At 40.9% G+C, this 15,361-nt stretch overlaps 1 protein-coding gene across 2 annotated transcripts in view; it reads right to left on the bottom strand.

The window, feature by feature from the left end:
• WAC (WW domain containing adaptor with coiled-coil) overlaps window positions 1-15,361 on the bottom strand; it is a 56,790-nt gene that overhangs the window by 22,848 nt on the left and 18,581 nt on the right. Inside the window, exons 4-7 of one of the 2 annotated variants that reach the window (XM_063452595.1) lie at window positions 11,697-11,788; window positions 8,149-8,264; window positions 7,948-8,042; window positions 7,107-7,421 (exon numbers count right to left, since the gene is read on the bottom strand). In XM_063452595.1, coding sequence (XP_063308665.1) covers window positions 7,107-7,421; window positions 7,948-8,042; window positions 8,149-8,264; window positions 11,697-11,788 — 618 coding nt within the window. The remainder of the gene's footprint in view (window positions 1-7,106; window positions 7,422-7,947; window positions 8,043-8,148; window positions 8,265-11,696; window positions 11,789-15,361) is intronic. The other variant, XM_063452597.1, reaches the window with a different exon arrangement.

Below are 15,361 nucleotides of genomic sequence, written 5' to 3'. Positions count from 1 at the left end.
GCTACATCTATAACAAAAATAACTAAATTCACAAACCTGAAGAAACACTCCAGATGTGTGAATAGTAACTGGAAATAAAGCTTAATGAAATATCAAAAGTGGAAAATAAAAGCGCAAAACGAAAATATAGTACTAGCGCTAATATTTTAAAGTGAGAAGAAAAAATGAGCAGCTATAACACCAAATTCTTATCTTTAAAATGGATCTAGTAGTAAAGTGCTGGTGAAGCGCTAGGAAAGTTATAACAGTCGTGAATAGACTCTCGGTGTATAAATACAAATCGACAGTACCTTATAGGTATACAATTGGAACCATAAAGTACTGCACCATATATGCTTTTTACCGTTTCAGAAATCAAAGAGAAGAATATCCAGTAGAAAGAAGGGATAGGGTCGCCTTCACAGACCCCACGGGCTATCTAATTGAGCTATACATTATTAGCTCTTAAAAGTGTGAGTGGGAATTTTTCACTCTAATTACTTTAATTATTATTATCACAGTTTACACTGTTTGGTATATTTTATTTTTAAGGTATTGACTAACGACTAAGGACACTTTTATTGTATACCTATAAGGTACTGTTGATTTGTATTTATACACCGAGAGTCTATTCACGACTGTTATAATTTTCCTAGCGCTTCACCAGCACTTTACTACTGGAAAATAAAAGTGCTTATAAATCCTCCAGCAAAAAGTCAAAAACAATCAATACATGAATCACTACAGCTTAATGGCTGTACCTCCCTAGCGTCTATGATAATTAATATTTGGTCAGACTCCTGACTTTAATATTATATTCAATGTCAATGTCTGAAAAAAATAAAATTTACAAATATAATAGACTACAATTCTGGTCTAACACAGCACTGCATCAATATATCCAATATAGAGGGCAGCCTAGAAGCAATATAGAATATAATGCTGCTGCCTAATTAGTCAAGTAGTGCTGTGTTATTCATGTAACTACGTGGGGTGAAAATGACCTGTTAAATATTGTGTAACAGGCATAGCACATTTGTAGCTGTGTATGAGATTGTATTCATCATATAAATGCTCAACAGATACAAACAGGGTTTTTCTTCTTTTCTTCACTTAACATGGCACACTGTCACCATGTGCAGGGACCAACATTCTAAGTATGGTCCTGCACATTAGCACGTTCTAATCTGTCCTTTTCCTTTCCCTCCCGCATGATTCTTTCTTTGTACTAACGGGGTAGTGAATTTATGTATACCTGTCTTTATATCAAGTATCACAGACAGCCACCATCGGTCCGTAAGTTTTTTTTGACAGTAATGTTGCTATTTTTACTGTCTATTTCAGCGGACTTGATATAAGGTATCTGTTGGGCATTTATATGATGAATACAATCTCATACACAGCTACAAATGTGCTATGCCTGTTACACAATATTTAACAGGTCATTTTCACCCCACGTAGTTACATGAATAACACAGCACTACTTGACTAATTAGGCAGCAGCATTATATTCTATATTGCTTCTAGGCTGCCCTCTATATTGGATATATTGATGCAGTGCGGTGTTAGACCAGAATTGTAGTCTATTATATTTGTAAATTTTATTTTTTTCAGACATTGACATTGAATACAATATTAAAGTCAGGAGTCTGACCAAATATTAATTATCATAGACGCTAGGGAGGTGATTCATGTATTGATTGTTTTTGACTTTTTGCTGGAGGATTTATAAGCACTTTTATTTTCCACTTTTGATATTATTTCCAGTTACTTTTGATAGCTTTATTTCCAGTTACTATTCACACATCTGGAGTGTTTCTTCAGGTGTGTGAATTTAGTTATTTTTGTTATTTCACCGCTGGAGTGTCAATAAAGGTGTTTGATCTGTGGAGTGGGTAGATTTGCCCTGTCCATAGATCTATTTGTTCTTTTTGAGTCCTGCTACATCTAACCTAACTAGCATAAATCAATAGCCCTAAGGACACTAATGGAACTGAATTGTACACCCAAGTGCATGGGAGAAGGTTGGCGCCACCGTAGACTCCGAGATCGGGAGTTTTGGGGCCCCTGCAGAATGAAACTTCGGAGCCTGCGGCCTAATCGGGAGAAGAGCGGGGCAGACGGCCGCTGCCCACGACCCTGGCAGCTAAACTACAACCCCGTGCAACACCTCACATGCCCCGGTTCCCCCACCCACAGGCTGGGGGGTTATCCCGGACCCCGCCGGAGGGGACAGAAGATCAGCCACTCACCTTCTCACCTAAGGGGCACGCTCGACGCCCGAGCACATGTGCTCCACTACCATAATGGCGGCTCCAAGACCCACATCAGCCACGAACACACGCTACACGCAAACGGCAGTCCAGCTAGAGGCACCTCACCTCGACTCCTGAAACTCCTGCAGGAGCTTCTTTAACACCTGCCTGCATCACCCAGCCTCCACACCTAAAGCTTGGGCCTGGTCGCCACAACAGCCTTCCCCGAGCCTTGAGCCCCTAGAGGACATCCCTCGAACCGCAGCCAAACACCTGGAGGAAACATACCTACCGGGAATCCCGTTGCCGGCCATATCAGGTAACGGAACCGAGGGCACAAGCGGTCAGCTCAGCTCTGGGCTGGCGGTGTGATACGCTCCAGACTCCCCCTCCCATCGAGACTCAGCTCTTACCACAACCAGGTCGGAGGCACAAGCAAGTGAGATCCAGATATCCAGCAGGACAGACAGCACGCGCAAATAGCAGCTCACTGAAGCTGGACCCGTAGGACAGCGTGACTCCCCCAAAGAAACTCCGGTGGTGATCATTACCCTGCTCTACCGTAAACCAGTGGGACATTAAGCCTGTTATATTCAAAGCATAGCCCCACATTTGACCAGTTCTTCTTTTCCCTAAGATATGTCTTCCATAATTTAATATGTCAGTGTGAACACCCTGTTTTATGGCAAAGGTTCTTATTCATTCACTGACATCCTGACCATAAGCAAGTCTAATTAACGCTTGGCATTCTTAGATATACAAGTGTCTATTAATCAAATGTACCTTTACCTATCCATTCTTAAAATGTGCAGTCTAATCGAAATGCTGACCAACAGTAATGTTTTACTATGTTATGTTTCATCTTAAACCTGCATGTGCTGTTGAGGCATTGTAGGATCGGCTATGTTAATAATATGCACAACAAAAATAAAGAATTACAAATGTGTAAGTTAGTCCATTATCTAGTACCTTCCACAACAACAAAAAACATATGCATTTGCAGACTTCATGCAGCCGATATAAGAATGTGGAAGGGGCAGGTATATGCATCAGCATACATTTACACATTTCAAACTACCGTATATACTCGAGTATAAGCCGACCCGAATATAAACCGAGGCCCCTAATTTTACCCCAAAAAACTGGGAAAACGTATTGACTCGAGTATAAGACTAGGGTGGGAAATGCAGCAGCTACTGGTAAATTTCTAAATAAAATTAGATCCTAAAAAAATGATATTAATTGAATATTTATTTACAGTGTGTGCGTGTATGAGTGCAGTGCGCGCGTGTATGAGTGCAGTGCGCGCGTGTATGAGTGCAGTGCGCGCGTGTATGAGTGCAGTGCGCGCGTGTATGAGTGCAGTGCGCGCGTGTATGAGTGCAGTGCGCGCGTGTATGAGTGCAGTGCGCGCGTGTATGAGTGCAGTGCGCGCGTGTATGAGTGCAGTGCGCGCGTGTATGAGTGCAGTGCGCGCGTGTATGAGTGCAGTGCGCGCGTGTATGAGTGCAGTGCGCGCGTGTATGAGTGCAGTGCGCGCGTGTATGAGTGCAGTGCGCGCGTGTATGAGTGCAGTGCGCGCGTGTATGAGTGCAGTGCGCGCGTGTATGAGTGCAGTGCGCGCGTGTATGAGTGCAGTGCGCGCGTGTATGAGTGCAGTGCGCGCGTGTATGAGTGCAGTGCGCGCGTGTATGAGTGCAGTGCGCGCGTGTATGAGTGCAGTGCGCGCGTGTATGAGTGCAGTGCGCGCGTGTATGAGTGCAGTGCGCGCGTGTATGAGTGCAGTGCGCGCGTGTATGAGTGCAGTGCGCGCGTGTATGAGTGCAGTGCGCGCGTGTATGAGTGCAGTGCGCGCGTGTATGAGTGCAGTGCGCGCGTGTATGAGTGCAGTGCGCGCGTGTATGAGTGCAGTGCGCGCGTGTATGAGTGCAGTGCGCGCGTGTATGAGTGCAGTGCGCGCGTGTATGAGTGCAGTGCGCGCGTGTATGAGTGCAGTGCGCGCGTGTATGAGTGCAGTGCGCGCGTGTATGAGTGCAGTGCGCGCGTGTATGAGTGCAGTGCGCGCGTGTATGAGTGCAGTGCGCGCGTGTATGAGTGCAGTGCGCGCGTGTATGAGTGCAGTGCGCGCGTGTATGAGTGCAGTGCGCGCGTGTATGAGTGCAGTGCGCGTGTGTATGAGTGCAGTGCGCGTGTGTGTGTATGTATGTATGAGTGCAGTGTGTGTGTGTGTGTATGTATGTATGAGTGCAGTGTGTGTGTGTGAGTGCAGTGTGTGTGTGTGTGTGTGTGAGTGTGTGTGTGTGAGTGTGTGTGAGTGTGTGTGAGTGCAGTGTGTGTGTGTGTGAGTGCAGTGTGTGTGTGTGTGAGTGCAGTGTGTGTATATGAATGAAGTGTGAGTGTGTGATGCAGTGTGTGTTTGTGTATGTGTTGGTGGGGGTGGGCATTTGATATATTATTAATTATTATTTATTTTTTATTTTTTTTATGTTATTTTTATTATTATTTAATTATTATTATTTTTTTTTTTTTCGTCCCCCCTCCCTGCTTGCTAGCTGGCCAGGAAGGGGGGCTCCTTCCCTGGTGGTCCAGTGTCATTTGTAGTTCAGTGGGGGGAGAGGGGTGCTGGCAGAGCTGTACTTACCTTTCCTGCAGCTCCTGTCAGCTCTCTCCTCCTCCGCGCGGTCTGTGCAGCTCCCTCTGTCAGCTCCCAGTGTAAGTCTCGCGAGAGCCGCGGCTCTCGCGAGACTTACACTGGGAGCTGACAGAGGTGCTGAACGGACGGCGCGGAGGAGGAGAGAGCTGACAGGAGCTGCAGGAGAGGTAAGTACAGCTCTGCCAGCACCCCTCTCCCCCCGGTCTGTATTATGGCAATGCAAATTGCCTTAATACAGACTCTGACTCGAGTATAAGCCGAGTTGGGGTTTTTCAGCACAAAAAATGTGCTGAAAAACTCGGCTTATACTCGAGTATATACAGTATTTTATAATTATCTCCAGCCTGAAACTGACCCAGGTATTGTTTTGCTTTTTTAACCTAAAAATGAAGTGCCACCAGTCCGGAACCGCCCCCATCTTACTCAAGTAACTTACAGCAAGGGACTGAGCACAAACCGAACTTCCTCAGGCAGATTTACTGAAACATACAGTGCAATCGGCTCTACACGTCAGAGCCTTTCTCAAGCCAACATACAACACAAGTGAAACAATTATAGTATGCATATGAATAAAAATATATGACCCGTTAAGTGAATGTTACCCCAATGCATTGCCCTGCAAAGGATTAAACAAATCTGTTGCCTTTAACATAAAAACAGTAGGACCCATCCTGAAAATAAATAAATGTGACTGCACTACAACCTGTCCTGATGAATGACACACAGACAATTGATATATTCGTGTTTGGAGGTGGGGCGTATCAAAGCATATTAATTAATTTAATTGTTACAGTAAGTGCTGCTGTCCAGGAAAGGCAGGGAGAGGAAACCTAGGCCTGTAGTGTTTCAATAAGTAAAGTCTACTTTCAAGTATGGTAGAACACTAAACCTCAGGGTACATTCAAGTTTTATGAAAACCCCATACATCAATCTGAACAATGGGAAACAGACAACATAAATTAATATTTTATAACCCAGTGCTAAATCAAATCTCAAGCCTTCCTAAATTCCACTGCAATGGTACAATCATGCCCCCATCTATCAAATCACATGTCAATACATGTCGTTTTTTTAGTTCTAATCTGTACAACTGTTGACAAACTGAAGATTCACACAGCTGTACTTGTGGTAAATATATATATATTTTATTTTTTTTAGGACACTAAGCAGTGTTAAAATGCGGTCATAATTCTCTAAGAAAAACAAAAATGCTGGTTTTGAGTAACTACAAAGATTAAGTTTGGACAAGAATACACCTCTTGTAGCTATCAGCCTTACCTTGGTAAGGTACATTTAACAACAATTTTATTTTAACAAAAAGCAAAAAACAAACAAGAAGGGTATATATACACAACTTAACATTACCAACTCTATATTTACAGTTGTATGACCCCCTGTTTTACGGAGATGGAAATATTAAAGATTTGATTTTGGCTCTGGACACTGATTTAGCTACACTGAATTGAATTGGGGCTCCTAGGGTTTATTTTCTGATACTGCTCCAGTAGAACCTCAACATTTTTGGTAAAACTTTAATAAAGACTCCAAAACATTTCCTTTCAATTGGAATCACAGAGAGATAACCATGAATTTAATTAGAAAATGTAATATAATGCACTGCAATTCAGAAAAATATAATGAAGAGCACGTTTTCTTCTTCAGCGCTGAAGCACAATATAGAAATCCATTCACTACTGTACGTCTATGAATTGCATGCTTTAAAAAAAAAAAAAATTCTTTATGTACTACAAAGTACACACAAACATTGCCAGGTTCATGAACTTTGGTAACACATTCGATAAGGAATGGAACTATTATCTATTGTTCAACACAGACACTTCATGAACTGGTCAATATACTTATAAGACTACCTCACATTTACATTCTATTTTTAGTTATAAGGATTACCCACTTTGCAACACTTTAGCATTTTGCATGGACTGTATACATTACAAAGTAAATAATTTAACAAAAAAAACGTTAAAAAAAAACCTCAATTTTTCAAGGAGAGAAGAAAAAAAAAACAAAAAAAAAAACACCTTTTAACCAACTTCCAACATACGTTTTCAAAAAACACATCCAAGACACACTGGATGCGAATAGTGCATCAGCCTTGCTTGCAACAACTATTCAAGAGATAAACAACACACTACAGCTAAACACAAACCGTTCCAAATGCCCTGGACTGCATGCATTGGCAACAGATCGTACTTATTTACCTTTTCGGTCAGATTTTGATGTCGAACTTGAGGAAGTGGGAATGGGCAGCTTTGACAGAGTAGCTGCTCCATTTGCGTCAAAGGATTTCTTTGGAGGTGGGTGATCAGGCTGTACTGCATAAGGGCTAGAAGAAACAGTGCTCTGGGCAGCAGATGGGTGAACCACTGGCTTGACCGAGTGTTGCACTGGGGCAGCACTACTATGAGTCTCTGTTCTGGGAAGTCTGTAGTCTCTGTCATTATGTCTACTGGTCTGAGATAGGATGTTCTGTGGAAGCATGCTGCTGGCATCACTGGAATGTTTCTCATCCACTGCTTGGACATTAAGAAGAGAACAACAAATACAATTGCTTAATCTCACAGCAACCAAACACATTAACAAATGCAATGTTATTAGATAGCAGTGATTTTATCAATGGAATCTCTAAAAAGCCAAAAACTCTTGTTTTGTGGAAAAAAAAAAAAAAAAAAACCAAACACTGCAATCACACATTTGGAAATATGTATTCCATACGGCATTCACATAACAGAGCAAAACAAATAAAATAAAGGGTCACACCATAGTCACTATAACTCAGAGGTAAGTGTACAAATCGCTAAATTTAAACTTAAATAGCCTAGATGCGACTTAGTGAAAATAACTACTTTTCCATCTCAGCTATTTTGGCCTAAATCAAAGGTAGGCAACCATTGTGCACTACATCTCCCCTGATGCTTCGTCGGAATTATGGATGTAATAGCATGATACCTGACCTAAATATTTTAATGCTACTACAATGATTTAGTAAACAGATCTAACAGTGTTTTTTTCACACAGGTATACATTTCAGATGTTACATACCAGTAGATGTGGCTTGCATTGCTTCTCTTCTGTAGTCTCTGTCTTTGGGGAAACTGTTAACGGCCACTTTACTGGACTCCTTCTGCCGTTGTTCTCTGCATATAAAAAGAGAAGACTTAAACATTGGTGTGCCTGGACCAGTTTATCATTAAACTTAGAAGAAAATGTATGTTACAAGCTAGTGCATCAAGCCAACTATACCTCTCAAGCCACTCTTTAGGTTTTTCCCACTGGGAAACTTCGGTTCTGCAGTTATAATAATACTTTTTACCAGAAGAGCTGATATGCTCAGACCAGTCATCGGCAGGATCATAAGCCTACAAAATAAATTAAAAAAATATATTTTTAGAAGTCAAGAAAAGTTAGATTTAAAAAAAAAAAAAAAAAGAAGAACCTTTCACACATCCGATAAACCTACTACAATTCTCTTATATTAAATGGTTACTATAACTCTTAAAAGGTGTATTTTTAAAATCTATTCGGACCTATATGGTACTAATAACGATGCCCACCCACTTTTTTTAATGCCCAAAACTGTAAAAAAAAAAAAAAAAAAAAAAAACTTACCTGGAGACCAGCACTGGAAGAAACTCAAGTGTTTCTACAGAGAAGCATTTAATTGCTCCCACAGTTCTCACTTGCTCAGAGCACGAACATGGTGAGAGGGAGTGGTGGGCAGAAAACAGAGGAAATATATAACTAGTTAAGAATTGTAGGGCGGGGTGGGGGAACATTCAAGCTTCCCCTTGCATGCGCTATCCCACTTCTGCCTGCAAGTGTAAAAGCTGAGAATTATTTATGCACAGAATTAACATTAGGCTATCCAGAACAGAGTTCCAGTCTGCCAACGTCACTTGTGCAAAGGTTGTAACTAGTCCCTAAAGTGAAAATAGCTCTGTATGTGCAGTATTTCAAGTAGAAACGTTGCACATGTAGGTTCCTACTCTATGACCACTTCTAAAAACAGTTATTATGGTGGTTGAAGTAACCCTTAATCTAACCCTAAACAGCTTTATTATAAATGGAGAAAAGAAGCTAGGGGTTAAGCACTATATTAAATGAATAAAATTAAAACATCTACTGCAGGGTTTGAGAGATCACTTAAATACTGAAATTAGCTCTCAAAGGTACTGGCAAACAAGAGAATGCCACCCAGATCCAGCAATTTTGTTTTAGATTGGCTGTGTCGTGACCTTTTCCCTGCAAGCGATTTGCAGGGAAAGGACAGAAGATGCTACTAACCTAGTTAGACATGAAACACAATTTCAGACTTTCGGGCTGGTCAGTAGCTTTTTGTGCTAGATTATCACCTTAACAGATGAGAAGTTGTTGGCAGGACCAGAAACGAAAAGTAACATTTTGATAATTTGTAATGATCGTCAGAGAAAAGTGGTGCCTAGTGCAGAATTGCCTAGATCTGGTCTTTGAAACAGGAACATCTGTTTAACATACCTTATGTACATTATACCACAGAATTTGACAGTGTTACTCCTACTGTTACCCTTAATGCTATAGTGTTTCTTTTAGGGATCGACCGATATTGATTTTTTAGAGCCGATACCGATAATCTGTGAACTTTCAGGCCGATAGCCGATAACGTGCCGATATTCTGTACATTTACCATTTTGAAACAATGAACTAATTTTAAAAGGTAAATGCACAAAATATACACGCTACATGTAGTGGATACAGTGCGTATGTGTGTTTGTGCAGTGTGTATAGTGAATGCAGAGCGTGTGTATAGTGAATGCAGAGCGTGTGTTTGTGCAGTGTGTATAGTGAATGCAGAGCGTGTGTTTGTGCAGTGTGTATAGTGAATGCAGAGCGTGTGTTTGTGCAGTGTGTATAGTGAATGCAGAGCGTGTGTTTTTGCAGTGTGTATAGTGAATGCAGAGCGTGTTTGTGCAGTGTGTATAGTGAATGCAAAGCGTGTGTTTGTGCAGTGTGTATAGTGAATGCAGAGCGTGTGTTTGTGCAGTGTGTATAGTGAATCCAGAGCGTGTGTTTGTGCAGTGTGTATAGTGAATGCTATCAAGGTGTCACGGTGTCATGAATTAAAAGTTGTTTCAACAATATATATTATTGTAATTATATTTTAGGTTTCTTATCAACAAAACATTATACAATCCAGATGTTTTTAAATCAGTATAAGTATCATCCAAAACAGTCAATTGATAGCACACAAAATAGAGACCGCAGTCATTTTAACGGAATATTATCTTGCTTTTCCCTGCTTGTCATAATGATGGAAAAAATGGATAATAATAATAATAATAATAATAATAATAATAATAATAATAATAGATGATGCTCTCAAGGACCAACCAAAGAACTTAAATGTAAATGAAAAAAAAAAGTTACATTTAAAGATTTATATTCATCAGTTATCCATACTGATGCCAATTTTAACGGCAGAATCTTTATAGTACATCCAGAAGAGTAAATGTGATGAGATGGATACTTACTCATACATAACTTTTCATTGAGTACATGTCTTTGCAAGTTTGCTTTCCTTATGCAAAAGTGTGTAGAATGATCTAGCTTCAAGTCACAAGTGTGATCAGTTTATACTCGCTGCAGGAGTATCAAGGAATTTTTTCGACATTTGCCACCAACCAGATTTCAGTCTTTTCATACATTGACAAATGCATGAAAAATGAAAGTTGACTGGCAATCCAAAAGGAGAGTGTGTTTTTCTTGGAGCAGCATCTTCTTGAGAAAGTTGGTGACCTAAGAAATGCTGTCTTCATAAGCCTCACAGCAGGTCAAGGACCTAGCATTCTACACATAAAAGTCTCAAGGTTTTAAACAATGAATTTTTTTTTCCAGCCAGATACAAGTCAGCCTTCAATCTTCTCTGTTGCACCAGATACCAAGTTCCAGAATTATTGCTCCACCTCACATGTACGTTTCAGCTACTAGTTGTCATCAGTGCTTTTAGGCATTTAATCCATCACAATGATAATTGTCAGCCCATGGTAGCCAAAGTGTCCACCTAAAAATCCATACTTCAAAAGGCATCTATTGTGTTTTTTTTTTTTTTTTCTCCTACCACCTGGGACTATATAAGCTCTAGAAAGGTCAAGGACATCTACAATTTAGATAGCTTATTTTAAAGAGGAACAGCCATGTTTGAGATGAGAATTTAAAATCTAGCACATAAAAGTCCCTATTTGCAAAAAAATATATATAATTTTTTTTAATTATATATACACATATACACACACAAATCTGAATTAATAGAGCTGTACTGATGTCTAATGAAAAGGCAGTGAAAAGCACTTACAAGCAATATCTACTCTTATTCCTCTTCTACAATGAAAAGGTAAGTCACATTTTGCTTTTTATTTTGTATATTTCCCAATTAACATCCCTACTTCCCAATATTTCTGCAAGATGTACTTCACAAGCCGAAACTGTATTAACATCCTAAAGTTTATAAACTAGTTTGACAGAGGAGCAGTTTAAATGTTCTTTTTTTTTTTTTTTTTTAGTCAATGGATTAAAAGTGCAAATTGAAAAAGAAAACCGTGCAAACAAAAAAAGGCAATATAGGTTTAGGAAATTAAACAAATCAGGCACAACAGTTTTACTTTAGATGTTACCACGTGTGACAAGAAAGCTCACAGTAAGTTTAAAGAAAATACAACTGTGCTGAATAAGAAAAAGGTAAAATACTACAAACAAGAAAAAAGCAAAACACATACACGCCTTAAAATCTAAACACGTTTTGTTTGTCACCAACTTACAGCATCAGATGTTTTACTTGGATTAGAATGTGAATTGGAGCTGTGAAGAGCACTGTGGTTATGTGAGTTTTCTTGTGGAGAAAAACTAGTCCCTGCAAAATAAGAAATAGGAAAAATCAGCTAGTGTTACATTAAAATCCCTCATACATAAATAGCACAAATAAGCATGCTTGTCCCTTGAGAAATACAAATGTTGGCGGTAGGATATTACACACGTTTAATCTTATGGTAAACTATTGTTAGCATCACTTGCTAGTGAATTTTTGTAATGCATTGTCACTATGTTATATTCAACAACATTAAAAAAAAAAAATATATATATATATATATATATATATATATATATATATATATATATATATATATATATATATATTCCAAAAAGGTTATGGTGGGGAAAAATTGTGATTGAAAACCCCTTCCACCTGAAGTCTGTAGATAGTTAATACAATGTTAAACAAAAATCTGCACACCAGTCAAGCCATAAGACTTGCTTTTCCCCACAAAAATCACAAATCTGCAGTGATGTTACTACCGCAAAGGATTCTGGGTGGGCATATGCAAATTAGCTTAATCACATTTTTGCCTCATTCCACTTTAAGCATGGATTCCTTGAAACAACTTAGGAAAAGATGCAAAGCCAGTAAACCACTCATGGACAGCTGTTTCATTGTTCATGCAACTCATCAGCATGAGGTTGGTCACTGGTTTGCTTATTGAGGCTTATAGATAGAGATAATTTTCGGACAAATGGGTCTATCCCATTTAGGCCGAAAACGGGTAAATTTTACAGATTTATTTTTTTATATATATTTTTTATTTTTGTAGTGCATAGTTTAACAGACATGTTAACAGGCATTGACAATTCAGATGATTATATATCACAATGAATGATAACATGAAAAGTCAAAAATACTGACTGCACTATGGGACAGGTGAGGGGGGGGAAGAACACTATGGGACAGGTGAGGGGGAAAAGAACACTATGGGACAGGTGAGGGGGGGAAAGAACACTATGGGACAGGTGAGGGGGGAAAGAACACTATGGGACAGGTGAGGGGGGAAAGAACACTATGGGACAGGTGAGGGGGGAAAGAACACTATGGGACAGGTGAGGGGGGAAAGAACACTATGGGACAGGTGAGGGGGAAAGAACACTATGGGACAGGTGAGGGGGGGAAAGAACACTATGGGACATGTGAGGGGGGGGAAAGAACACTATGGGACAGGTGAGGGGGGGAAAGAACACTATGGGACAGGTGAGGGGGGGAAAGAACACTATGGGACAGGTGAGGGGGGGAAAGAACACTATGGGACATGTGAGGGGGGGAAAGAACACTATGGGACATGTGAGGGGGGGAAAGAACACTATGGGACATGTGAGGGGGGGGAAAGAACACTATGGGACATGTGAGGGGGGGAAAGAACACTATGGGACATGTGAGGGGGGGAAAGAACACTATGGGACATGTGAGGGGGGGAAGAACACTATGGGACATGTGAGGGGGGGAAAGAACACTATGGGACATGTGAGGGGGGGGAAAGAACACTATGGGACATGTGAGGGGGGGAAAGAACACTATGGGACATGTGAGGGGGGAAAGAACACTATGGGACAGGTGAGGGGGGGAAAGAACACTATGGGACAGGTGAGGGGGGGAAAGAACACTATGGGACAGGTGAGGGGGGGAAAGAACACTATGGGACAGGTGAGGGGGGGAAAGAACACTATGGGACAGGTGAGGGGGGAAAGAACACTATGGGACAGGTGAGGGGGGAAAGAACACTATGGGACAGGTGAGGGGGGAAAGAACACTATGGGACAGGTGAGGGGGGAAAGAACACTATGGGACAGGTGAGGGGGGAAAGAACACTATGGGACAGGTGAGGGGGGAAAGAACACTATGGGACAGGTGAGGGGGGAAAGAACACTATGGGACAGGTGAGGGGGGAAAGAACACTATGGGACAGGTGAGGGGGGGAAGAACACTATGGGACAGGTGAGGGGGGGGAAGAACACTATGGGACAGGTGAGGGGGGGAAAGAACACTATGGGACAGGTGAGGGGGGGAAAGAACACTATGGGACAGGTGAGGGGGGGAAAGAACACTATGGGACAGGTGATGGGGGAAAGAACAATATGGGACAGGTGATGGGGGAAAGAACAATATGGGACAGGTGATGGGGGAAAGAACAATATGGGACAGGTGATGGGGGAAAGAACAATATGGGACAGGTGATGGGGGAAAGAACAATATGGGACAGGTGATGGGGGAAAGAACAATATGGGACAGGTGATGGGGGAAAGAACAATATGGGACAGGTGATGGGGGAAAGAACAATATGGGACAGGTGATGGGGGAAAGAACAATATGGGACAGGTGATGGGGGAAAGAACAATATGGGACAGGTGATGGGGGAAAGAACAATATGGGACAGGTGATGGGGGAAAGAACAATATGGGACAGGTGATGGGGGAAAGAACAATATGGGACAGGTGATGGGGGAAAGAACAATATGGGACAGGTGATGGGGGAAAGAACAATATGGGACAGGTGATGGGGGAAAGAACAATATGGGACAGGTGATGGGGAAAGAACAATATGGGACAGGTGATGGGGGAAAGAACAATATGGGACAGGTGATGGGGGAAAGAACAATATGGGACAGGTGAGGGGGGGAAGAACAATATGGGACAGGTGAGGGGGGGAAAGAACAATATGGGACAGGTGAGGGGGGAAAGAACAATATGGGACAGGGGAGGGGGGAAATAACAGTATAGGACAGGGGAGGGGGGTTAGAAAAGAACACTAAGGGGCAGGGCTAGAAAATAACACTAAGGGGCAGGGCTAGAAAATAACACTAAGGGACAGGGGAGGGGGGAAAGAACACTAAAAAAGAGTGAGGGGAGAGAAACATTAAGGGGGTACAGGGAAGGGAAAATGAACATTGGGGTAGGTGGGGCCACTAAATGAGAAGGGAAGTTTTTCATATTAGATTCATTAAATTAAAAAGTCATTAATAAAATTATAGGAAAAAAACTATTTAAGAATGCTTTGGGAGGGAAAAAAAAGTAATTTTCGGTTTTCGGCCAAGGGCATCCTGAATTTAGGACCAAAATTTTCATTTCGGTGCAACTCTTGATATAGATATATATATATATATATATATATATATATATATATATATATATATATATAGAGAGAGAGATATAGATATATATATATATAGAGAGAGAGAGAGAGAGATAGATAGATAGATATATATAGAGATAGATAGATAGATAGATAGATAGAGATATATATATATATATTGAATTATCTAAGTGCATTTAAAAGGGGTTTAAAGGTTTTGCAGTTTTAAACCAATATAATAAAAAATAATAAAAAAAATGCCAGTGCCAATTCCAACTCTGATTCCTGTGAAAAAAGTGTACAACCATGAGGATTTAGAGGTGATCAAGAGGCCAGTATGCACAGTTGCATATCTTAAAGGGTTACTCCAAGTACCATGACCCCTTCAGTAATTTGAAGTTATTGTGGTGCCTGAAGTCTGTATTTGCAGCGCTTTGCTAGGATATGCTGCTCATACTTCATTTAACCCCTCTGGTGTTAAGGAGTAACTATATCTCCGGCAGTGTCATTGGGAATTCATTAACCAGCCTA

This window comes from Pelobates fuscus, chromosome 4, assembly GCF_036172605.1.
Source record: "Pelobates fuscus isolate aPelFus1 chromosome 4, aPelFus1.pri, whole genome shotgun sequence".
NCBI classification, from domain to species: Eukaryota; Metazoa; Chordata; class Amphibia; order Anura; family Pelobatidae; genus Pelobates; species Pelobates fuscus.
Note: the sequence above shows the minus strand (reverse complement) of the source record. Positions and strands in the feature narration are given on the sequence as shown.